This window comes from Oncorhynchus mykiss, chromosome 15, assembly GCF_057628025.1.
Source record: "Oncorhynchus mykiss isolate SJ-2025 chromosome 15, ASM5762802v1, whole genome shotgun sequence".
NCBI lineage: Eukaryota > Metazoa > Chordata > Actinopteri > Salmoniformes > Salmonidae > Oncorhynchus > Oncorhynchus mykiss.
In genome coordinates this window covers 13,899,298-13,924,220 of record NC_143036.1, presented here as the reverse complement: position 1 = coordinate 13,924,220, position 24,923 = coordinate 13,899,298, and the positions used below count along the sequence as shown (strand labels likewise).

The 24,923-nt window shown below is 44.7% G+C and overlaps 1 protein-coding gene across 1 annotated transcript in view; it reads left to right on the top strand.

The window, feature by feature from the left end:
• LOC110489604 (protein AF-10) overlaps nucleotides 1-24,923 on the top strand; it is an 83,413-nt gene that overhangs the window by 30,441 nt on the left and 28,049 nt on the right. The window contains 3 exon segments of the mRNA XM_036943723.2: nucleotides 12,215-12,310; nucleotides 14,736-15,057; nucleotides 17,737-18,429. Coding sequence (XP_036799618.2) covers nucleotides 12,215-12,310; nucleotides 14,736-15,057; nucleotides 17,737-18,429 — 1,111 coding nt within the window.

The following is a 24,923-nucleotide window of genomic DNA, read 5'->3' as shown; positions in this document are numbered from 1 at the left end:
GGTAAATCTAGGCAACGTGAAATAGTCTGCGGTTGGTGTATTGTGCCTGGGAGATGTAGAGGAGGGGAAGGGTCCTTTCAGTGTGGGTGTACATTTTAGGGCTGGCACAGTTACCTTATTATGGATGAACACCGGCATGAAGATCAAATTAAATAACCGTAACAAAATGTTGTTTTGGGGGGGGACTAACAACTGTCTGAAGACAGGACGGCTGGGTCTGTTCCCCCCCCGCAGCAGCACACGTTCTATATGAATAGAACAGGGTTGGAACCTCTAACCCTGGCAATTTGACTGGTAAACTCATGGGTACACTCGCAATGGCTACCTGGTATTGTGATGCGTTCATTTCCATGGTATTGTAGAATGTTCATTCAATGTATGTTAACTGATATCATTTGGCTCATGCAATGTAGTGCTGTCCCAGACCCCCAAAACATCTTGGTCGACCAAGAGTCGTCTGTTCTTTCGACCAATCGGCTGGTCGAAATGTTAAAACGTGAGTTTTTCCATATATAGACACACCCTATGCGTTAATATTTATTTTACTATATGTAGGCTACTGAGCTTATCTGATGCTTTAAGCACACTGTGATTAAATATTTAAGACACACAAATGACTCAAGAGGGAGCCAGAGAAAAAAACCTCTTCCCAAACCACCGCCTCCTGCTGCTTCTGGCCTTCGCAAATTGTGCCATTATGCTCCCGAGTTGCCAGTAATAGGCTACGCCTGGGGTCAGCAACCTTGTCCATTTGGAGTGCCAATTTATCTTTCCATTTTCACCGATCCGCCGTGCCAGTTATGATTTTCATATGCACATTTTTGTGGAACAGTTTCATTTATTTTATAATAAAGCCTTCGTAGCTCAAAATCGTTGTCGTCTGATTAATACAAAATTCTATCTAAATGAAAATGATACAAATGTAAAAGTAACTTCTATTGTCAACTATGTAAAAAATAGCCAACAAATAACAACACTGCAGCCTGCGGGTAGAAAATATCCTGATAAAAAGAAATCACATTGGCTAGCATGGCCCGTCTGCAAGGAACTTGAAACATTATATAATCTTGGTCCAGTCTGAAGCTGGTGCTAACAAACTTGCGACATTGTATAACATATTCTGGGCCCTCAGTTTCCAGCTCCAGTGAGCTCCGGGCAGACACAGCTCTTTAGGCTATTTGCGCAAGGGATAAGAAGTAATCCAGTAGCCCTATTTTATGACGTTCCATCGGATCAGAGCATGACATTTTTCTCCCTTTCACGCTGAGTGGTTATCGAAAGGGAGAGAGCTTGAAAGATTTTTCAAATGGGCTACATTGAGGAACAATTGTCTTTCTAAAAGTTTGTAAACACAGACCTTGTTACTTGCTGTTTTGAGATGAAGAAACAATGACTGCCATCACTGAGTTGAATGGGCCCGTTTTCTTCACTTCATTTCTATGGCAGAAAATACAGTCAGAGCAGAGGAGGAGAAAACGCAAGTACATTTGATTTTATGTTCTACTGGTTGTTACGGTGACCGCGGTCAATAACCGTCATTTAAAATGCCACGACTGTCGTAGCCCTAGAGCAGAAATGGCTGATCTTGATGAGGATGGGAGCAACAGAAATATGAATGCATGGTGAGTGGCTCGTGGGTCTCTGTATCCATCCATCATGTAGGCAGTGCTGCCCTATCCTCTTGGGGGGCCCTAAGAATGGTTTTGTTACCTGGTCCTCTACCTTTTTTTAGTTAATTTACTCATAAGTAATATCTATATTTAGCTTTATTTATTTGGTCTATATTTAGCTTAGGTCTTATGTTCCTCTACCCTTTTTAGTTTATTTATTCATGTATTTTTGTATTTAGATTGTATTTATTTATGTGGTCTATATTTAGCACGGGTCTACGTTATTAACGTGTAGTTCCTCTATACCTTTAAGTGGGCGAGCATGGTGGGAGGGAATAGGGCTCAGTGCTGGGAAAAACCCTCTGACCAACGAGACCACAAGGTAAGAAACACCCAACATATCTCTACGTGACTGTGACGGACACAGCAACCATACGCCCTCTCTGAACAGATATCTATATATATACACACCCTCTCTGAACAGATATCTATATATATGCACACCCTCTCTGAACAGATATCTATATATATACACACCCTCTCTGAACAGATATAATGTCGGCCGATTCCGATATATGTTCACCGATTTACAGTGCCTTTCGAAAGTATTCGGCCCCCTTGAACTTTGCGACCTTTTGCCACATTTCAGGCTTCAAACATAAAGATATAAAACTGTATTTTTTGTGAAGAATCAACAACAAGTGGGACACAATCATGAAGTGGTACGACATTTATTGGATATTTCAAACTTTTTTAACAAATCAAAAACTGAAAAATTGGGTGTGCAAAATTATTCAGCCCCTTTACTTTCAGTGCAGCAAACTCTCTCCAGAAGTTCAGTGAGGATCTCTGAATGATCCAATGTTGACCTAAATGACTAATGATGATAAATACAATCCACCTGTGTGTAATCAAGTCTCCGTATAAATGCACCTGCACTGTGATAGTCTCAGAGGTCCGTTAAAAGCGCAGAGAGCATCATGAAGAACAAGGAACACACCAGGCAGGTCCGAGATACTGTTTAAAGTAAGTTTAAAGCCGGATTTGGATACAAAAATATTTCCCAAGCTTTAAACATCCCAAGGAGCACTGTGCAAGCGATAATATTGGATATTTCAAACTTTTTTAACAAATCAAAAACTGAAAAATTGGGCGTGCAAAATTATTCAGCCCCTTTACTTTAAGTGCAGCAAACTCTCTCCAGAAGTTCAGTGAGGATCTCTGAATGATCCAATGTTGACCTAAATGACTAATGATGATAAATACAATCCACCTGTGTGTAATCAAGTCTCCGTATAAATGCACCTGCACTGTGATAGTCTCAGAGGTCCGTTAAAAGCGCAGAGAGCATCATGAAGAACAAGGAACACACCAGGCAGGTCCGAGATACTGTTTAAAGTAAGTTTAAAGCCGGATTTGGATACAAAAATATTTCCCAAGCTTTAAACATCCCAAGGAGCACTGTGCAAGCGATAATAGTGAAATGGAAGGAGTATCAGACCACTGCAAATCTACCAAGACCTGGCCGTCCCTCTAAATTTTCAGCTCATACAAGGAGAAGACTGATCAGAGATGCAGCCAAGAGGCCCATGATCACTCTGGATGATCTGCAGAGATCTACAGCTGAGGTGGGAGACTCTGTCCATAGGACAACAATCAGTCGTATATTGCACAAATCTGGCCTTTATGGAAGAGTGGCAAGAAGAAAGCCATTTCTTAAAGATATCCATAAAAAGTGTCGTTTAAAGTTTGCCACAAGCCACCTGGGAGACACACCAAACATGTGGAAGAAGGTGCTCTGGTCAGATGAAACCAAAATTGAACTTTTTGGCAACAATGCAAAACGTTATGTTTGGTGTAAAAGCAACACAGCTGAACACACCATCCCCACTGTCAAACATGGTGGTGGCAGCATCATGGTTTGGGCCTGCTTTTCTTCAGCAGGGACAGGGAAGATGGTTAAAATTGATGGAAAGATGGATGGAGCCAAATACAGGACCATTCTGGAAGAAACCCTGATGGAGTCTGCAAAAGACCTGAGACTGGGACGGAGATTTGTCTTCCAACGAGACAATGATCCAAAACATAAAGCAAAATCTACAATGGAATGGTTCAAAAATAAACATATCCAGGTGTTAGAATGGCCAAGTCAAAGTCCAGACCTGAATCCAATCGAGAATCTGTGGAAAGAACTGAAAACTGCTGTTCACAAATGCTCTCCATCCAACCTCACTGAGCTCGAGCTGTTTTGCAAGGAGAAATGGGAAAAAATGTCAGTCTCTCCCTGTCTTTCTCACTTCAACAGCAATTGTCTGCTGAATCAACATTCTGATGACGTTAATGACTTTATTTGCTGTTGTTTTGGACATCATAGTTACCAAGGACCCTCTTCCTTTACTTCCCACCTGCTTCTTGCTCTTCTCAATGCTCTGCTAACATGCTCTTGTCGGCAGACATGCTCTCTGCGCTTTTAACGGACCTCTGAGACTATCACAGTGCAGGTGCATTTATACGGAGACTTGATTACACACAGGTGGATTGTATTTATCATCATTAGTCATTTAGGTCAACATTGGAGTTTGCTGCACTGAAAGTAAAGGGGCTGTTTGCTGCACTGAAAGTAAAGGGGCTGAATAATTTTGCACGCCCAATTTTTCAGTTTTTGATTTGTTAAAAAAGTTTGAAATATCCAATAAATGTCGTTCCACTTCATGATTATGTCCCACTTGTTGTTGATTCTTCACAAAAAAATAGAGTTTTATATCTTTATGTTTGAAGCCTGAAATGTGGCAAAAGGTCGCAAAGTTCAAGGGGGCCGAATACTTTCGCAAGGCACTGTATATATACACACCCTCTCTGAACAGATATCTATATATATATACACACCCTCTCTGAACAGATATATATATATATACACACCCTCTCTGAACAGATATATATATATATACACACACCCACAGACACTGTAGACAGAGGGAACAACACACAGCACATCATTCGAGACAGCTAAGGATAGAGATGCCCGAGCTAAGTTACTTGGCATGAGTGAGGTCATGTCCTTTGAATTGTTGTCAGGCACCAAGGATCTTGATCTCTAACCAACAACCAACACTTTATAAACCAGTCAGCGTTACCCCACCGACTACGCCACCACTGTGTGAGAGAGAGCGCCTTACACATGCATCCCTCCTCCCTTAGAGTTACCATTGATCTAACATGACAGTGTAGGTGTAATCTATGTAGTGGAACCCTAGCTTTCACCTATCCGACCCTATAAGATCCCTCTTTTATTACTAGATGTAAATCAGTGAAGGGTGCACGGTTAAAGGTAGACACAGTAATATTACAGCCTTGTACACAGTGGGGCGGCTTCCTGCTTACACAGATGAGTCCAGGTGTATGAACAGGACCACAGTCATTGGCCATGCATCCTTTTTTTCATTATGACATCAGAGGAAGTCACCCACTCATCAATCTGTTTACCTCACCCGATTGGTCTACTTCTGGTTGCTCCACCCCATTGGATAAAAGTCCTGTGGTCTTCTGATTGGATAACGTGCCAGGAGTCATGCTTTTTGTATTTCAGTCGTAGTTCATTTTTAAAATTACATTATTTTTGTACTGCAAAAGAAAGTAATTGATTTTTTGAACTTGATCTTTTCGAGAGCTTGAGTTTTTAGCTAACATTCTCAATGACACCATGTAGTAAGTGAGGTCATGTAGCATGCTCCTGGGCTGCAGGGTCAGTCAACTAGACTCATGAGTGAGACTATTACCAGGTTTTTTTGGGGTGACACTTTTTTTGTAAAACAGTGATGAAATATGTGTGTGCACATGCATGATAAAAGCAGAGTTGGCACAGTTGTCTAGTTCCCCCAGTGTTTCCTTCTTTGCCCTGGCTTTTGTTACACAACCTGATTTGCATTAGCAAGAGGACCCATAACCCTCTATCCTTAACCCCCCTCCCTCCACATTCCAGATGTGTGTGCCTACCTATTTCCAAACCCCCCAGCTAAATAACAATGAGGACTAAAAGCTTCTCCTTCCACCAGGCGCTCATTTAGCCTGCAGGAAACACACACACACACACACACACACCGATCGCTCATATAGCCTGCAGGAAACACACACACACACACACCGATCGCTATTATAGCCTGCAGGAAACACACACACACCGGTCTCTCATATAGCCTGCAGGAAACACACACACACACCGGTCTCTCATATAGCCTGCAGGAAACACACACACACACACCGGTCGCTCATATAGCCTGCAGGAAACACACACACCAGCTGGTCAGAGAGCCTGCAGGAAACACACACACACACCGGTCGCTCATATAGCCTGCAGGAAACACACACACCAGCTGGTCAGAGAGCTTGCAGGAAACACACACACACACCAGCTGGTCAGAGAGCCTGCAGGAAACACACACACACACACACCAGCTGGTCAGAGAGCCTGCAGGAAACACACACACACACCAGCTGGTCAGAGAGCCTGCAGGAAACACACACACACCAGCTGGTCAGAGAACCTGCAGGAAACACACACACACCAGCTGGTCAGAGAGCCTGCAGGAAACACACACACCAGCTGGTCAGAGAGCCTGCAGGGGAAACACACACACCAGCTGGTCAGAGAGCCTGCAGGAAACACACACACACACCAGCTGGTCAGAGAGCCTGCAGGAAACACACACACACACCAGCTGGTCAGAGAGCCTGCAGGAAACACACACACACACCAGCTGGTCAGAGAGCCTGCAGGAAACACACACACACACGAGCTGGTCAGAGAGCCTGCAGGAAACACACACACACCAGCTGGTCAGAGAACCTGCAGGAAACACACACACACCAGCTGGTCAGAGAGCCTGCAGGAAACACACACACCAGCTGGTCAGAGAGCCTGCAGGGGAAACACACACACCAGCTGGTCAGAGAGCCTGCAGGAAACACACACACACACCAGCTGGTCAGAGAGCCTGCAGGAAACACACACACACACCAGCTGGTCAGAGAGCCTGCAGGAAACACACACACACACGAGCTGGTCAGAGAGCCTGCAGGAAACACACACACACCAGCTGGTCAGAGAACCTGCAGGAAACACACACACACCAGCTGGTCAGAGAGCCTGCAGGAAACACACACACCAGCTGGTCAGAGAGCCTGCAGGGGAAACACACACACCAGCTGGTCAGAGAGCCTGCAGGAAACACACACACACACCAGCTGGTCAGAGAGCCTGCAGGAAACACACACACACCGGTCGCTCATATAGCCTGCAGGAAACACACACACACCAGCTGGTCAGAGAGCCTGCAGGAAACACACACACCAGCTGGTCAGAGAGCCTGCAGGAAACACACACACACCGGTCGCTCATATAGCCTGCAGGAAACACACACACACCGGTCGCTCATATAGCCTGCAAGAAACACACACACACACACCAGTCGCTCATATAGCCTGCAGGAAACACACACACACACACCGGTCGCTCATATAGCCTGCAGGAAACACACACACCAGCTGGTCAGAGAGCCTGCAGGAAACTGCACATGGGAATTCCTGCCGGGTTGGTGAGGATTATTTTCTCCCCCCCCCCCCCCCCCCCCCGCCCTCTTCTTCCTCCATCTCTCCTGCTCCGATGAGGGGGGAGTCTCTGTGTGTAAAGTGATGTGGATATCGGAACGTGTGTGGACATTCAACCCTCTCGGCCTAACTCTGTCCATCAACTGCTACCACTGGAATGTTATTGAGAAAGAACAAGGGAATCCACACAGGGCTCTACAGTGGGACCGTTTTACTTGCATATCTGCCAAAATATTTTACTGTGCGACCCGGAGTTTTAATTTAGGAGCTCCAGTGCGCCTAGAAAAATATCACCCAGGTGATAATTGTTGCAAGGATTACTTCAATGTAGCACAGCCCCTGAGCGCCATGGAGAAAACGTCTTGTTACACTAAATAGTTCTTGTTACACACGCACACACACACGTGTAGTTAGCTACAATGTGCTACCAGCCTCGACACACACTGGGAGATACAAGAAGTACTGGGAGATACAGGGAAGAGAAAGACAGGAGTAGAACAGAGGGATTGAGGAAGAGGGTTGGGGAAGAGAAAGACAGGAGAAGAACAGAGGGATTGAGGAAGAGGGCTGGGCTAGAGAAAGACAGGAGAAGAACAGAGGGATTGAGGAAGAGGGTTGGTGAAGGGAAAGACAGGAGTAGAACAGAGGGATTGAGGAAGAGGGTTGGTGAAGGGAAAGACAGGAGTAAAACAGAGGGATTGAGGAAGAGAAAAGCGAAAACGATAGAGGGATGCTGGGGGGAGTGCCGATGGTTGTCATGGTGCTTCTGTGTGCCGGTAGCATGTTTGAATCTCAATGCCGTCTCAGAGAATCACTACATATTTTTACACCTGCAGGTTGTGTGTGTGTGTGTGTGTGTGTGTGTGCGTGTGCGTGTGTGTGCGCGTGTGCACACATGGACATGACTGCGGATGTGTGTGTGTGTGTGATCGAGGTGTTCGCTGACAGTGTGCTGTGAGTGAGGGTGTGTGTACGTCTGTGCAGGGGTGCCACGTTTCCTGGATTTTTACACAATCTAATATGTCATCTCCATTTAGAACAAAAAGTAAGCAAAAATGCCCACAGTCATCAAGCTAGGTAAGAGATCATTATTAAATATGTTTAAGTGATTAATAAAACTGAACTAGATCAAAGGTAATTCAATAATAAATATTGTTACACCTTTAACCAATTGCCTAGCTAATGAACAACTCTTGAAAAATTACAGAGTTTTGATTGTCTTTATTAAGACCTCCTCCGTATCACATTTCAGCCACAACGACCAGCCAACCCGAGCCGCCTGCATGCACAACCCCCACCAGTCTAGTCAGTAACTAATCTCTCTCCCAACACAATTTCCTTCCCAGTTCACACCTTTAAAAAAATAGATATATATTTTTAAAGGAAAGGTTTGGAAACATAAACAAAACTTTAAAATCCCACATACACCTCAAATACACAGTTGAATTCGGAGGTTTACATACACAGAGGTTGTAGTCATTAAAACTTGTTTTTCAACAACTCCACAAATTTCTTGTTAACAAACTATAGTTTTGGCAAGTCCGTTAGGACATCTACTTTGTGCATGACGCAAGTAATTTTTCCAACAATTGTTTACAGACAGATTATTTCACTTATAATTCACTGTATCACAATTCCAGTGGGTCAGAAGTTCACTGTGCCCTTAATCAGCTTGGAAAATTCCAGAAAATTATGTCATGGCTTAAGAAGCTTCTGATAGGCTAATTGACATCATTTGTGTCAATTCGAGGTGACCTGTGGATGTATTTCAAGGTCTACCTTCAAACTCGGTGCCTCTTTGCTTGACATAATGGGAAAATCAAAAGAAATCAGCCAAGACCTCAGAAAAAAATTGTAGACCTCCACAAGTCTGGTTCATCCTTGTGAGCAATTTCCAAACGCCTGAAGGTACCACTTTCATCTGTACAAACAATAGTACACCAGTATAAACACCATGGGACCACACAGCCGTCATACCACTCAGGAAGGAGACGCGTTCTGTCTCCAAGAGATGAACGTACTTTGGTGCGAAAAGTGCAAATCAGTCCCAGAACAACAGCAAAGGACCTTGTGAAGATACTGGAGGAAACAGGTACACAAGTATCCATATCCACAGTAAAACAAGTCCTATATCGACATAACCTGAGAGGCCGCTCAGCAAGGAAGAAGCCACTGCTCAAAAACCGCCATAAAAAAAGCCTGACTACGGTTTGCAACTGCACATGGGAACAAAGATCGTACTTTTTGGAGAAATGTCCTCTGGTCTGATGAAGCAAAAATAGAACTGTTTGGTCATAATGACCATCGTTATGTTTGGAGGAAAAAGGGGGAGGCTTGCAAGCTGAAGAACACCATCCCAACCGTGAAACACGGAGTGGCAGCATCATGTTGTGGGGGTGCTTTGCTGCAAGAGGGACTGGTGCACTTCACAAAATAGAATGCAGCATAAGGAAGAAAAATTATGTGGATATATTGAAGCAACATCTCAAGACATCAGTCAGGAAGTTAAAGCTTGGTCGCAAATGGGTCTTCCAAAGGGACAATGACCCCAAGCTACTTCCAAAGTTGTGGCAAAATGGCTTAAGGACAACAAAGTCAAGGTATGGGAGTGGCCATCACAAAGCCCTGACCTCCAACCCTATAGAAAATGTGTGGGCAGAACTGAAAAAGCGTGTGCGAGCAAGGAGGCCTACAAACCTGACTCAGTTACACCAGCTCTGTCATGAGGAATGGGCCAAAATTCACCCAACTTATTGTGGGAAGCTTGTGGAAGGCTACCTGAAACATTTGACCCAAGTTAAACTATTAGGGATTTTTTTTACTGTGATTAAATGTCAGGAATTGTGAATAACGGAGTTTAAATATTTGGCTAAGGTGTAAACTTCCGACATTGACTGTACATTAACACACAAACAGCAAATCCTCCATATAATTTTTCTCATAGGACTAATAGTACCGGAGAGCTCTTTTACTTGCACACCCTAAGGGTCCACCCCTCTGCAGCGCCCCGTTGAGGGGCGGCAGATAGCATAGCAGGTAGGAAGGAGCTTTGGGCCAGTAACCGAAAGGTTGCTGGATCGAATCCCCGAGGGACAAGGTAAAAATGTGTCGTTCTGCCCCTCAGCAAGGCAGTTATCACCACCCGGGGAACAGTGGGTTGACGTGGATGTCGACCTAAGGCAGCCCCCCCGCACCGGTCTGATTCAGAGGGGTTGGGTTAAATACGGAAGACACATTTCAGTTGAATGCATTCAGTTGTACAACTGACTAGGATTCCCCTTCCCCAACACACCCCACTCAGCTTTAGGATCTTAGTGAAACATTCATTATTGGTTTCAGGTGTGTTAGGTCAAGGCCAGAGTGACACCAGTACAGCAGACCACCAGGGCCAGGACTGAGCAGCCCAGCAGCTTGGGATTGCCTAAACAGGTGTCTCCCTTGACGCGGGCATGTTTTCAATACAGACTCCTTTAGTCATACAACATTTTCCCACTCTTAAATGGTAGGCTATAAAAATATCTCAAAAGAAAGTACCAGTCTCTCCAATTCTGCTCTCTTCAAACGACATCTAGCATATTGGCTGATATAGACCAGTATTACAATGTAAGGGACATGTGAGAATCTCAGGTCATTTAAAACATATTTCTGAAATTATGTTTGCGCATTTGATATTGCCTGTAGGGCACAAAATTGCTGGAACCATGGCTGGCAAGTGAGCTGCGTCACATACACCTAAAATAACATTGCGGGACTGAGGTTGGATTTGGGAGCGTTCTTGCGGGATGAAGAGGTCGGTCCGCGCAGACCTCTACTGGGCACCATGACAGCAAAGCCTGTAACGTTAGAGATGTTTATTACTGTCAGTGTGAAAAGTAGGGAATTAGCTAGGGAAACTGACTGAACAATAACGTTAAATTGCCATACTGACTAATAAAACTAACATTGCAACGTCAGAAAATCAATCTTAAATCGGTTGGCTGATGGTTTTGTCGTTTTGATTCAGGACTAGTGAGATTGATGCAACAAGAATAGATTACGTTAACCAATTTTTTGCCAACTCTCTCGAACAGTAAATCAACTGGCGAAAGCTAGCCAAGATCATTTACTTCTGAAACGAGACAAAACAAAGACTACAAAACATTTCCTTACAAACAACAGCTGTTAGCGATATGAAGTGGCTATTATTACTATCTATCTGACAGATAACTAGAGGCTAGCGCTGACCTGGCCTGGTAGCTGCTAGTATAGTTTATTCATTCACCTCAGTGGAGAGGGGATGAAACATTAGCTAACCTTACATATCATTGACAATACTAACTCAGCACTGCTAATAACCACTAGTTTTTTTCTGTTAAGTTAAACAGCAGTTAACCTGCCAGCTACATCAATCAACTAAATATTAGCCATCCTTCCAGAAGCCTTGCCTTTATACCTCCTCTCAGCCTGCTCTGTGGTGTCCGTGTGGTCCCAGCTGAACACTCCAAACAGCCTGCACGACGGCACGGAGGCATCCATATGGTCCTAAAGCACTCTGTTGCCGGGGTTTTGTATCACATTGCCATGATAAAACTGTGTGTGTGTGGGAGGGGGGTGGTGCAATTTCAGGATGGTGGGGGGCAAGACCCCTGTCCCCGGTGAAAGTTGCACCTCTGCGTGTGTGTGTGCATGTACCTACATGTACGTGTGCAACTAAGGGTGTAAATTGAGTTTTGAGGGGATTAGGCCATGGATTGGGTAGAATCTCTCACTGGGAAGACAGAAAACCACGTGTCTGCTAAATGGCAGAGATGTGAAACTCTCTTCTGTCTTAAGCACTTTGTGGTTATTTTATTTTCATTGTGGTAGAACCATCCTTTCAGCTCAGCCCGGGGCTGGGAATTAAAGATACATTTTCTCTTTCTCTCTTCCATAAGAGATGCCCAACCCAAACACTCATCTGTCTCATCCTCTCCTTTCCTGCCCTTCCGTAACCCTTATCCCTCCCTTCTCTCTCTCCTCAGAAACACAAAGAGAGGGAGAGACACAAACTCAAACACAAGAAGATTCTAGAGCTTTCCCCCACCCTCGCTCCAACTCTCATGGTCACCTCAGACAAGGTGAGCCCACTCCTCCTTTCCGCCCTGCTTCTCTCTCTCTATTTCTCTCTGTCTCTCCATCTCACTCTGTGGGTTTAATGTGAGGTGAACATTGACTAGCTCTGTTAGGCATTAGGGCTGGACTGACCTTTCTCATGCCCCACTTCTCCTCTCTCTCATTTCCTTTCTTCTCCACTTCTCCTCTCTCTCCTTTCCTTTCTTCTCCACTTCTCCCCTCTCTCCTTTCCTTTCTTCTCCACTCCTCTCTCTCCTTTCCTTTCTTCTCCACTCCTCCTCTCTCATTTCCTTTCTTCTCCACTTCTCCTCTCTCTCCTTTCCTTTCTTCTCCACTTCTCCTCTCTCTCCTTTCCTTTCTTCTCCACTCCTCTCTCTCCTTTCCTTTCTTCTCCACTCCTCTCTCTCCTTTCCTTTCTTCTCCACTCCTCTCTCTCCTTTCCTTTCTTCTCCACTCCTCCTCTCCTTTCCTTTCTTCTCCACTCCTCCTCTCCTTTAATTTATTCTCCACTCCTCTCTCTCCTTTAATTTCTTCTTCACTCCTCCTCTCCTTTCCTTTCTTCTCCACTTCTCCTCTCCTTTCCTTTCTTCTCCACTCCTCTCTCTCCTTTCCTTTCTTCTCCACTTCTCCTCTCCTTTCCTTTCTTCTCCACTCCTCTCTCTCCTTTCCTTTCTTCTCCACTCCTCTCTCTCCTTTCCTTTCTTCTCCACTCCTCTCTCTCCTTTCCTTTCTTCTCCACTCCTCTCTCTCCTTTCCTTTCTTCTCCACTCCTCTCTCTCCTTTCCTTTCTTCTCCACTCCTCTCTCCTTTCCTTTCTTCTCCACTCCTCTCTCTCCTTAACTTTCTTCTCCACTTCTCCTCTCCTTTCCTTTCTTCTCCACTCCTCCTCTCCTTTCCTTTCTTCTCCACTCCTCTCTCTCCTTTCCTTTCTTCTCCACTTCTCCTCTCCTTTCCTTTCTTCTCCACTCCTCCTCTCCTTTCCTTTCCTTTCTTCTCCACTCCTCCTCTCCTTTCCTTTCTTCTCCACTCCTCCTCTCCTTTCCTTTCTTCTCCACTTCTCCTCTCCTTTCCTTTCTTCTCCACTCCTCTCTCTCCTTTCCTTTCTTCTCCACTCCTCCTCTCCTTTCCTTTCTTCTCCACTTCTCCTCTCCTTTCCTTTCTTCTCCACTCCTCTCTCTCCTTTCCTTTCTTCTCCACTCCTCCTCTCCTTTCCTTTCTTCTCCACTTCTCCTCTCCTTTCCTTTCTTCTCCACTTCTCCTCTCTCTCCTTTCCTTTCTTCTCCACTTCTCCTCTCCTTTCCTTTCTTCTCCACTTCTCCTCTCTCTCCTTTCCTTTCTTCTCCACTCCTCTCTCTCCTTTCCTTTATTCTCCACTCCTCTCTCTCCTTTAATTTCTTCTTCACTCCTCCTCTCCTTTTCTTTCTTCTCCACTTCTCCTCTCCTTTCCTTTCTTCTCCACTCCTCTCTCTCCTTTCCTTTCTTCTCCACTTCTCCTCTCCTTTCCTTTCTTCTCCACTCCTCTCTCTCCTTTCCTTTCTTCTCCACTCCTCTCTCTCCTTTCCTTTCTTCTCCACTCCTCTCTCTCCTTTCCTTTCTTCTCCACTCCTCTCTCTCCTTTCCTTTCTTCTCCACTCCTCTCTCTCCTTTCCTTTCTTCTCCACTCCTCTCTCCTTTCCTTTCTTCTCCACTCCTCTCTCTCCTTAACTTTCTTCTCCACTTCTCCTCTCCTTTCCTTTCTTCTCCACTCCTCCTCTCCTTTCCTTTCTTCTCCACTCCTCTCTCTCCTTTCCTTTCTTCTCCACTTCTCCTCTCCTTTCCTTTCTTCTCCACTCCTCTCTCTCCTTTCCTTTCTTCTCCACTCCTCCTCTCCTTTCCTTTCTTCTCCACTCCTCCTCTCTCTCCTTTCCTTTCTTCTCCACTTCTCCTCTCTCTCCTTTCCTTTCCTCTCCACTCCTCCTCTCCTTTCCTTTCTTCTCCACTCCTCCTCTCCTTTCCTTTCTTCTCCACTCCTCCTCTCCTTTCCTTTCTTCTCCACTTCTCCTCTCCTTTCCTTTCTTCTCCACTCCTCTCTCTCCTTTCCTTTCTTCTCCACTCCTCCTCTCCTTTCCTTTCTTCTCCACTTCTCCTCTCCTTTCCTTTCTTCTCCACTCCTCTCTCTCCTTTCCTTTCTTCTCCACTCCTCCTCTCCTTTCCTTTCTTCTCCACTTCTCCTCTCCTTTCCTTTCTTCTCCACTTCTCCTCTCTCTCCTTTCCTTTCTTCTCCACTTCTCCTCTCCTTTCCTTTCTTCTCCACTTCTCCTCTCTCTCCTTTCCTTTCTTCTCCACTCCTCTCATCTCCTTCCCTCATCTCCTTCCCTCCCTCTCCTCTATACTCCTACACTCCACTCTTCCTCTCCTCCCTCTTCTCTCCTCTCCTCAACCATCTCCCAGAGCTACAGCAGCGGTGGTGGAGGAGGAGTCTCCTCTTTGCCCACCTCATCTCAGAAGCGATTGGATGACAGTGCCGCGCGTTTCACCACCGCCAACTTCCAGGAAGTGCCTGTGCACTCTGGGAGTGCTAAGGACGCCCCACCCATGGGGTCAGAGAGCAAACAAGGGTCGGAGGTCAAACAGGGCAAAAAGAGCATTTGCCATGGGATTGGTGTTCAGCGGGGACGCAAGTCCCTCACACCTGGGAAGCCCCACCCCTCTGCTGTAGTCACTATGGCAACCTCCTCCACTGCCGCCTCCTCCACTGGAACCTTTCATCAAGGTGAGTTTGATACACTGTTTACGTCTGTACGTGTGTTTGTGAATGCCTGTGTGTGTGTATGACAGTGGTTGGATGTTGTCCAGAGTGCCAGCGGTAGTGTATGACCGTCATCTCCCTGGCTAGATCCTAGCTCCTGTCATCTCTGCCACACACAAACAACACACACAGAGACACTAGAGAGGGACACTCAGACTCCATCAGCCTCCCTTGACCTCTGACCCCTTATGGCAGCATGTGTGTGTGTTTCAGCCTTGAGGGGGCAACTCTGGAGGTCTGACTTGTTGTAAGTTGCATCTAGTGGGATAAGGGTCTTCCAGTCCAACTAGAGACTGAGGAACAACGAGATGACTATTAGAGATTCTCCCAGTCCAACTAGAGACTGAGGAACAAGGAGATGACTATTAGAGATTCTCCCAGTCCAACTAGAGACTGAGGAACAAGGAGATGACTATTAGAGATTATCCCAGTCCAACTAGAGACTGAGGAACAAGGAGATGACTATTAGAGATTCTCCCAGTCCAACTAGAGACTGAGGAACAAGGAGATGACTATTAGAGATTCTCCCAGTCCAACTAGAGACTGAGGAACAAGGAGATGACTAGTAGAGATTCTCCCAGTCCAACTAGAGACGGAGGAACAAGGAGATGACTATTAGAGATTCTCCCAGTCCAACTAGAGACTGAGGAACAAGGAGATGACTATTAGAGATTCTCCCAGTCCAACTAGAGACTGAGGAACAAGGAGATGACTATTAGAGATTCTCCCAGTCCAACTAGAGACGGAGGAACAAGGAGATGACTATTAGAGATTCTCCCAGTCCAACTAGAGACTGAGGAACAAGGAGATGACTATTAGAGATTCTCCCAGTCCAACTAGAGACTGAGGAACAAGGAGATGACTATTAGAGATTCTCCCAGTCCAACTAGAGACTGAGGAACAAGGAGATGACTATTAGAGATTCTCCCAGTCCAACTAGAGACTGAGGAACAAGGAGATGACTATTAGAGAATCTCCCAGTCCAACTAGAGACTGAGGAACAAGGAGATGACTATTAGAGATTCTCCCAGTCCAACTAGAGACTGAGGAACAAGGAGATGACTATTAGAGATTCTCCCTGTCCAACTAGAGACTGAGGAACAAGGAGATGACTATTAGAGATTCTCCCAGTCCAACTAGAGACGGAGGAACAAGGAGATGACTATTAGAGATTATCCCAGTCCAACTAGAGACGGAGGAACAAGGAGATGACTATTAGAGATTCTCCCAGTCCAACTAGAGACTGAGGAACAAGGAGATGACTATTAGAGATTCTCCCAGTCCAACTAGAGACGGAGGAACAAGGAGATGACTATTAGAGATTCTCCCAGTCCAACTAGAGACTGAGGAACAAGGAGATGACTATTAGAGATTATCCCAGTCCAACTAGAGACTGAGGAACAAGGATATGACTATTAGAGATTCTCCCAGTCCAACTAGAGACGGAGGAACAAGGAGATGACTATTAGAGATTCTCCCAGTCCAACTAGAGACGGAGGAACAAGGAGATGACTATTAGAGATTCTCCCAGTCCAACTAGAGACTGAGGAACAAGGAGATGACTATTAGAGATTCTCCCAGTCCAACTAGAGACTGAGGAACAAGGAGATGACTATTAGAGATTCTCCCAGTCCAACTAGAGACTGAGGAACAAGGAGATGACTATTAGAGATTCTCCCAGTCCAACTAGAGACTGAGGAACAAGGAGATGACTATTAGAGATTCTCCCAGTCCAACTAGAGACTGAGGAACAAGGAGATGACTATTAGAGATTCTCCCAGTCCAACTAGAGACGGAGGAACAAGGAGATGACTATTAGAGATTCTCCCAGTCCAACTAGAGACAGAGGAACAAGGAGATGACTAGTAGAGATTCTCCCAGTCCAACTAGAGACTGAGAAACAAGGAGATGACTATTAGAGATTCTCCCAGTCCAACTAGAGACTGAGGAACAAGGAGATGACTATTAGAGATTCTCCCAGTCCAACTAGAGACTGAGGAACATCGAGATGACTATTAGAGATTCTCCCAGTCCAACTAGAGACTGAGGAACAAGGAGATGACTATTAGAGATTCTCCCAGTCCAACTAGAGACTGAGGAACAAGGAGATGACTATTAGAGATTCTCCCAGTCCAACTAGAGACTGAGGAACAAGGAGATGACTATTAGAGATTCTCCCAGTCCAACTAGAGACTGAGGAACAAGGAGATGACTATTAGAGATTCTCCCAGTCCAACTAGAGACTGAGGAACATCGAGATGACTATTAGAGATTCTCCCAGTCCAACTAGAGACTGAGGAACAAGGAGATGACTATTAGAGATTATCCCAGTCCAACTAGAGACTGAGGAACAAGGAGATGACTATTAGAGATTCTCCCAGTCCAACTAGAGACTGAGGAACAAGGAGATGACTATTAGAGATTCTCCCAGTCCAACTAGAGACTGAGGAACAAGGAGATGACTATTAGAGAATCTCCCAGTCCAACTAGAGACGGAGGAACAAGGAGATGTATATTTGAGGGAAAAGAGACAGAGAGCAAAAATAACCATGTTATCTGTTACTGGTGCTTCCATGTGTCTGGCAGTGCCAGAGGGTGTGTGTGTTTTAAGTCTGCAAACAGCTTCTCCTCTCTCTCTCCCAGCCCTCCTGCTGTCAAATAAGACGTCCTCCACCGTGACTCCTCCTACCTCTGACTTCCTGGGCTTCTCTGATCCGTTGCTGCGCTCTGGAGGCGGGGACTCCTTCTCCCCGCCCTCGTTCAGCCGCTGCCTAGTGAAGCCCAGTGAGCTCACGTCCTCGGAGGGCATGGCGTCGCTCAGCACCTTCGGTTCGATGATGTCGCTTCCTGCCAGCGGTGGCGTAGCCGGCGGTAAACTGTACGAGAACTCTCACAGTGAGCCAACGGGGAACGTTGCTGCCTCGGCCGGCTACAAACGCTCCTCATCATCCTCCTCTTCCTCTGCTGCCTCCTCCTCCTCTGGGCCAGGGATGGGGGGAGAAGTAGGAGAAGAAGGAGTGAAGGGGAAGAGAAAGAGAGGAAACTGGAGGAATCGATATGGACCCTGCTTCAATGCTCCTGACGGCATGGCTACAGACGGACCTGAGCACCACACAGCACCGCTACCTCTCCCTTCATCGTCCTCTTCTCTCTCCTCCACTTCATCCTCCTCTCCTTCCCCCTCCTCTACCAGCGCTCTGCCAGGCCGGCCCGGTGGAGGTGAGAGAGGAGGTCTGCTCTGTGTTGGTGTCAGCAGTGGGATCCAGAAGTCTCCTTCCTTACTGAAGAACGGCAGTGTGCAGATTGATGGAGTCACCTCTACTCCCTCTGGGACCGGTAGGATCCACACACACAAACCACCACTTTCCTCACTCTGTCTTTCATTGCTCATTCTATCAAAGCATGTTTTGTATCAGCAGTCGTGTAATGCTGTGGTGGAGACGATGACTGACCATAAAGCATTACAGGACTAAATGGGAGAGAGCTGCCTAAGGGATGAACAGGCCATTAGAGGTTGTTGTAGTAGACTCTCCCTGTTTGAGAGGAGGGGAAGTTTAGAGTGCTGTGAACCCTGCTGGACAACACTCTGTGTGTGTGTGTGTGTGTGTGTGTGTGTGTGTGTGTGTGTGTGTGTGTGTGTGTGAAGTGCTCTCTGTCTCGTTTCATCTTGTGTTCTGTTTCTTGGCAACCGCGTCAATGCTTTGGAGTTCCCTTCTGCTGCAGGAAATGTCTAGTTGCATCCTTTTCTCTCTCTGTTTCTCTTTCTGTATTTCTCTCTCTTTCTCCCTCTCTATTCCTCACTATATTTGTTCCCCCCATTTCTCTCTCTCTCTCGTTCTCTCCTTCTTTAATCTCTCTGCACTCCTCCCTCTTTTCATGCCTCTCTCATTCCTTACTTTACCCTCCTCTCTCTTGCTCTCTTGCCTCTCCCCTGTTCTGTAGGCTCTCTCAATGTTTGACTTATTGACTTCCACATTTTGTTGTTACAGCCTGATTTCAAAATGGATTCAATTGTGTTGATTTCTCACCCACTTACACAGAATATCCCATAATGACAAAGTGAAAACATTTTTTTAGAATTATTGTTATTCATTTGTTTATTTACATGAAAACAAAGAAGATATTCAATTTGCTTAAGTATTCACACCCCTGAGTCAATACATGTTAGAATCATCTTTAGCAGCTATTACAGCTGTGAGTCTTTCTGGGTAAGTCTCTAAGACCTTTCCACACCTGGATTGTGCAACATTTGCCCATTATTATTTTCAAAATGTTAAAGCTCTGCCAAATTGGTTGTTGACCATTGCTAGACAACCATTGTCAGGTCTTGCCATAGATTTCCAAGTAGATTTAAGTCAAAACTGTAACTCGGCCACTCAGGAACATTCCCTGTCTTCTTGGTAAGCAACTCCAGTGTAGATTTGGCCTTGTGTTTTAGGTTATTGTCCTGCTGAAAGGTGAATTCATCTCCCAGTGTCTGGTGGAAAGCAGACTGAACCTCTGGGATTTTGCCTGTGATTTGCTCCATTCCTTGTTCTTTTTTTTTATCCTGAAAAACTCCCCAGTCCTTAACGATTACAAGCATACCCATAACATGATGCAGCCACCACTATGCTTGAAAATATGGAGAGTGGTACTCAGTAATGTGTTGTATTGGATTTGACCCAAACATAACACTTTGTATTCAGGACAAAAAGTTAATTGCTTTGCCAAATTTTTTGCTCTATTACTTTAGTGCCTTTTTGCAAAAAAGGATGCACGTTTTGGAATATTTGGATTCTTCCTTCTTTTCACTCTGTCAATTAGGTTAGTACTGTGGAGTAACTACAATGTTGTTGATCCATCCTCAGTTTTCTCCTTCCACAGCCATTAAACTCTGTAACTATTTACAGTCACCATTGGCCTCATGGTTTCCTTCCTCTTCGGCAACTGAGTTAGGAAGGAGGCCTGTATCTTTATAGTGACTGGGTGTATTGATACACCATCCGAAGTGTAATTAATAACTTCACTATGCACAAAGGGATATTCATGGTCAGCATTTTTTATTTTGACCCATCTACCAATAGGTGCCCTTTGTGAGGCAATGGAAAACCTCCCTTTGCGAAGCATTGGAAAACCTCCCTTTGACATTATGGGGTATTGTGTGGCCAGTGAACAAAAAAATCTAAATTTAATCAATTTTAAATTCAGGCTGTAACACAACAAAAGATGGAAAAGTCAAGGGGTGTGAATGCTTTCTGAAGGCTGTGTGTGTGTGTGTGTGTGTGTACTGTAAATATTTAGCTGGGGGTTAATGTGGGGCGGTAATGGAGATTCTTGTCGTTAATCTCATCCCTCCATCCTGTCTCCTGCCGTTCCCGCTGACAGATAGATAGTTAATCTGACAGATTGTTGTGTGTGTGTGTGTGATGGTTGGGGGCTAAATGGGGGTTATATCTTGGTTGGGTTAATGTTTGATAATACGGGGTGTGTCTGGGTGGGGGGTTAATCAGTGCTGGTTAATGTCATCGGGAGGGCAGCTTGGGTTAAAGTAGGCTTCACGTTTTACAGGCAGAGCTCCAGCCGTCTGATATGTTGGCTGCTGTTCAGTGTAGTATCTCTCCTGGTTTACCCTCTCTAAACCTACTACGTCTCTCCTGGTTTACCCTCTCTAAACCTAGTACATCTCTCCTGGTTTACCCTCTCTAAACCTAGTACATCTCTCCTGGTTTACCCTCTCTAAACCTAGTACATCTCTCCTGGTTTACCCTCTCTAAACCTAGTACATCTCTCCTGGTTTACCCTCTCTAAACCTAGTACATCTCTCCTGGTTTACCCTCTCTAAACCTAGTACATCTCTCCTGGTTTACCCTCTCTAAACCTAGTACGTCTCTCCTGGTTTACCCTCTCTAAACCTACTACGTCTCTCCTGGTTTACCCTCTCTAAACCTAGTACATCTCTCCTGGTTTACCCTCTCTAAACCTAGTACATCTCTCCTGGTTTACCCTCTCTAAACCTAGTACATCTCTCCTGGTTTACCCTCTCTAAACCTAGTACATCTCTCCTGGTGAGGGTTGAGCCCCCCGCTGGCTTAGACGTGGTGGGTCCCTGGCCTGAGGAGGATGGATGGGGGGGTGATGTTGTTAAGTCCTTATTGATCACTTTTGATTGATCCCCCCCTCCCCCCCCCCCCCCCCCCACACACACACACACACACATCCCCAGCCATCCTTTCTTATGTGTTGTTGATGATTCACTAGAGGCCATAAAAGCATATTAGCTACATGTGTTCCTGTGTAGACATGAGAAATGTAGCCCCACCGTTCAGCCAGTAGTACTGGAGCCTAGCTTTGGGATGGATATGTGTAGGTGGACCAATACGTAGGGGACAGGTAGCAATATGCCAATACATTTTGTATTTTCAATGACAAGACTTATAATAATGTTATATCTGTAGAGAGTTAACTTCAGATTGCTCGTTTCATAACCTTTTCGATGTTTAGTCCTCTATATAGGACCGGTTCCCGCTAATATGTCTGTGTACAGCGCGCTCTGTGAACAGTGCAACGTCAAACACCTTAAACTCCCTAAAAGCGGTGGTTGTCCCGATTTTCATGTGCGCTATTGCAAGCACTGCTGTGTTTCATAGACACATGAAATCAGTGTTTTGCATAGGGAGCAACACGTTACATTTTCTGGCCTATCCAGACAAAGAGAGGATTTCCTGTGCCTGTGAAACTCACAAGTGCGCTTGTAATAGTGCATATGAATCGGGAGAATCTAGCGGAAGCAACAATAGTAGTCGTTTCATTTCGCTGTGATCTCAAATTGGATGTATAGCTCTAAACATGTTTTTTTTAAATCAATTAAATAAAGGCCACTTTATCTTGGTCACAGACGGACGAAATCACTTCGTGCTTAAAGTTGAAGTTGTGACTAGTCCGCACACATTTGAATGGTGTCTGTCAGAAAAGTCGATGTTGTCAGTTATATGAAATGGTGCCAATATATTTTTGTCACTAAGTATGATCATACAGTATTTATTTGACACTTATATTTAGAAAGCATTTCAGTCATGTCAAGCCCTATTGCCCCACTTTTGTTGAACAGGAAAACAATTATATGCATTTTCATATTTGTGTAATATTTGTACTATGTACTTTAGCTTGTATTCTCAAAAGTGACTACATTTTATAGCAATTTTTTAAAAACCAGAAATGTGAGTTCCAGACCTTTCTAAAACTATGCAGCATTACCAGTTATTGTTTATAGCCACCTCGTGAAAAATAATTACTTTTGGGTATATCTATTTTCACAGAAATCTACATTTTGCCTTATAATTCAAATCAAATCAAATGTTAATAGTCACATACACATGGTTAGCAGATGTTATTGGTCACATACACATGGTTAGCAGATGTTATTGGTCACATTCACATGGTTAGCAGATGTTAATGGTCACATACACATGGTTAGCAGATGTTATTGGTCACATACACATGGTTAGCAGATGTTATTGGTCACATTCACATGGTTAGCAGATGTTATTGGTCACATACACATGGTTAGCAGATGTTATTGGTCACATACACATGGTTAGCATACAGTGCCTTGCGAAAGTATTCGGCCCCCTTGAACTTTGCGACCTTTTGCCACATTTCAGGCTTCAAACATAAAGATATAAAACTGTATTTTTTTGTGAAGAATCAACAACAAGTGGGACACAATCATGAAGTGGAACAACATTTATTGGATATTTCAAACTTTTTTAACAAATCAAAAACTGAAAAATTGGGCGTGCAAAATTATTCAGCCCCTTTACTTTCAGTGCAGCAAAATCTCTCCAGAAGTTCAGTGAGGATCTCTGAATGATCCAATGTTGACCTAAATGACTGATGATGATAAATACAATCCACCTGTGTGTAATCAAGTCTCCGTATAAATGCACCTGCACTGTGATAGTCTCAGAGGTCCGTTAAAAGCGCAGAGAGCATCATGAAGAACAAGGAACACACCAGGCAGGTCCGAGATACTGTTGTGAAGAAGTTTAAAGCCGGATTTGGATACAAAAAGATTTCCCAAGCTTTAAACATCCCAAGGAGCACTGTGCAAGCGATAATATTGAAATGGAAGGAGTATCAGACCACTGCAAATCTACCAAGACCTGGCCGTCCCTCTAAACTTTCAGCTCATACAAGGAGAAGACTGATCAGAGATGCAGCCAAGAGGCCCATGATCACTCTGGATGAACTGCAGAGATCTACAGCTGAGGTGGGAGACTCTCTCCATAGGACAACAATCAGTCGTATATTGCACAAATCTGGCCTTTATGGAAGAGTGGCAAGAAGAAAGACATTTCTTAAAGATATCCATAAAAAGTGTTGTTTAAAGTTTGCCACAAGCCACCTGGGAGACACACCAAACATGTGGAAGAAGGTGCTCTGGTCAGATGAAACCAAAATTGAACTTTTTGGCAACAATGCAAAACGTTATGTTTGGCGTAAAAGCAACACAGCTGAACACACCATCCCCACTGTCAAACATGGTGGTGGCAGCATCATGGTTTGGGCCTGCTTTTCTTCAGCAGGGACAGGGAAGATGGTTAAAATTGATGGGAAGATGGATGGAGCCAAATACAGGACCATTCTGGAAGAAAACCTTTTTATTTTATTTATTTATTTTACCTTTATTTAACCAGGTAGGCAAGTTGAGAACAAGTTCTCATTTACAATTGCGACCTGGCCAAGATAAAGCAAAGCAGTTCGACAGATACAACAACACAGAGTTACACATGGAGTAAAACAAACATACAGTCAATAATAAAGTATAAACAAGTCTATATACAATGTGAGCAAATGAGGTGAGAAGGGAGGTAAAGGCAAAAAAAGGCCTTGGTGGCAAGGTAAATACAATATAGCAAGTAAAACACTGGAATGGTAGTTTTGCAATGGAAGAATGTGCAAAGTAGAAATAAAAATAATGGGGTGCAAAGGAGCAAAATAAATAAATAAATTAAATACAGATGGGAAAGAGGTAGTTGATAGGGCTAAATTATATGTGGGCTATGTACAGGTGCAGTAATCTGTGAGCTGCTCTGACAGTTGGTGCTTAAAGCTAGTGAGGGAGATAAGTGTTTCCAGTTTCAGAGATTTTTGTAGTTCGTTCCAGTCATTGGCAGCAGAGAACTGGAAAGAGAGGCGGCCAAAGAAAGAATTGGTTTTGGGGGTGACTAGAGAGATATACCTGCTGGAGCGTGTGCTACAGGTGGGAGATGCTATGGTGACCAGCGAGCTGAGATAAGGGGGGACTTTACCTAGCAGGGTCTTGTAGATGACATGGAGCCAGTGGGTTTGGCGACGAGTATGAAGCGAGGGCCAGCCAACGAGAGCGTACAGGTCGCAATGGTGGGTAGTGTATGGGGCTTTGGTGACAAAACGGATTGCACTGTGATAGACTGCATCCAGTTTGTTGAGTAGGGTATTGGAGGCTATTTTGTAAATTACATCGCCAAAGTCGAGGATTGGTAGGATGGTCAGTTTTACAAGGGTATGTTTGGCAGCATGAGTGAAGGATGCTTTGTTGCGAAATAGGAAGCCAATTCTAGATTTAACTTTGGATTGGAGATGTTTGATATGGGTCTGGAAGGAGAGTTTACAGTCTAACCAGACACCTAAGTATTTGTAGTTGTCCACGTATTCTAAGTCAGAGCCGTCCAGAGTAGTGATGTTGGACAGGCGGGTAGGTGCAGGTAGTGATCGGTTGAAGAGCATGCATTTAGTTTTACTTGTATTTAAGAGCAGTTGGAGGCCACGGAAGGAGAGTTGTATGGCATTGAAGCTTGCCTGGAGGG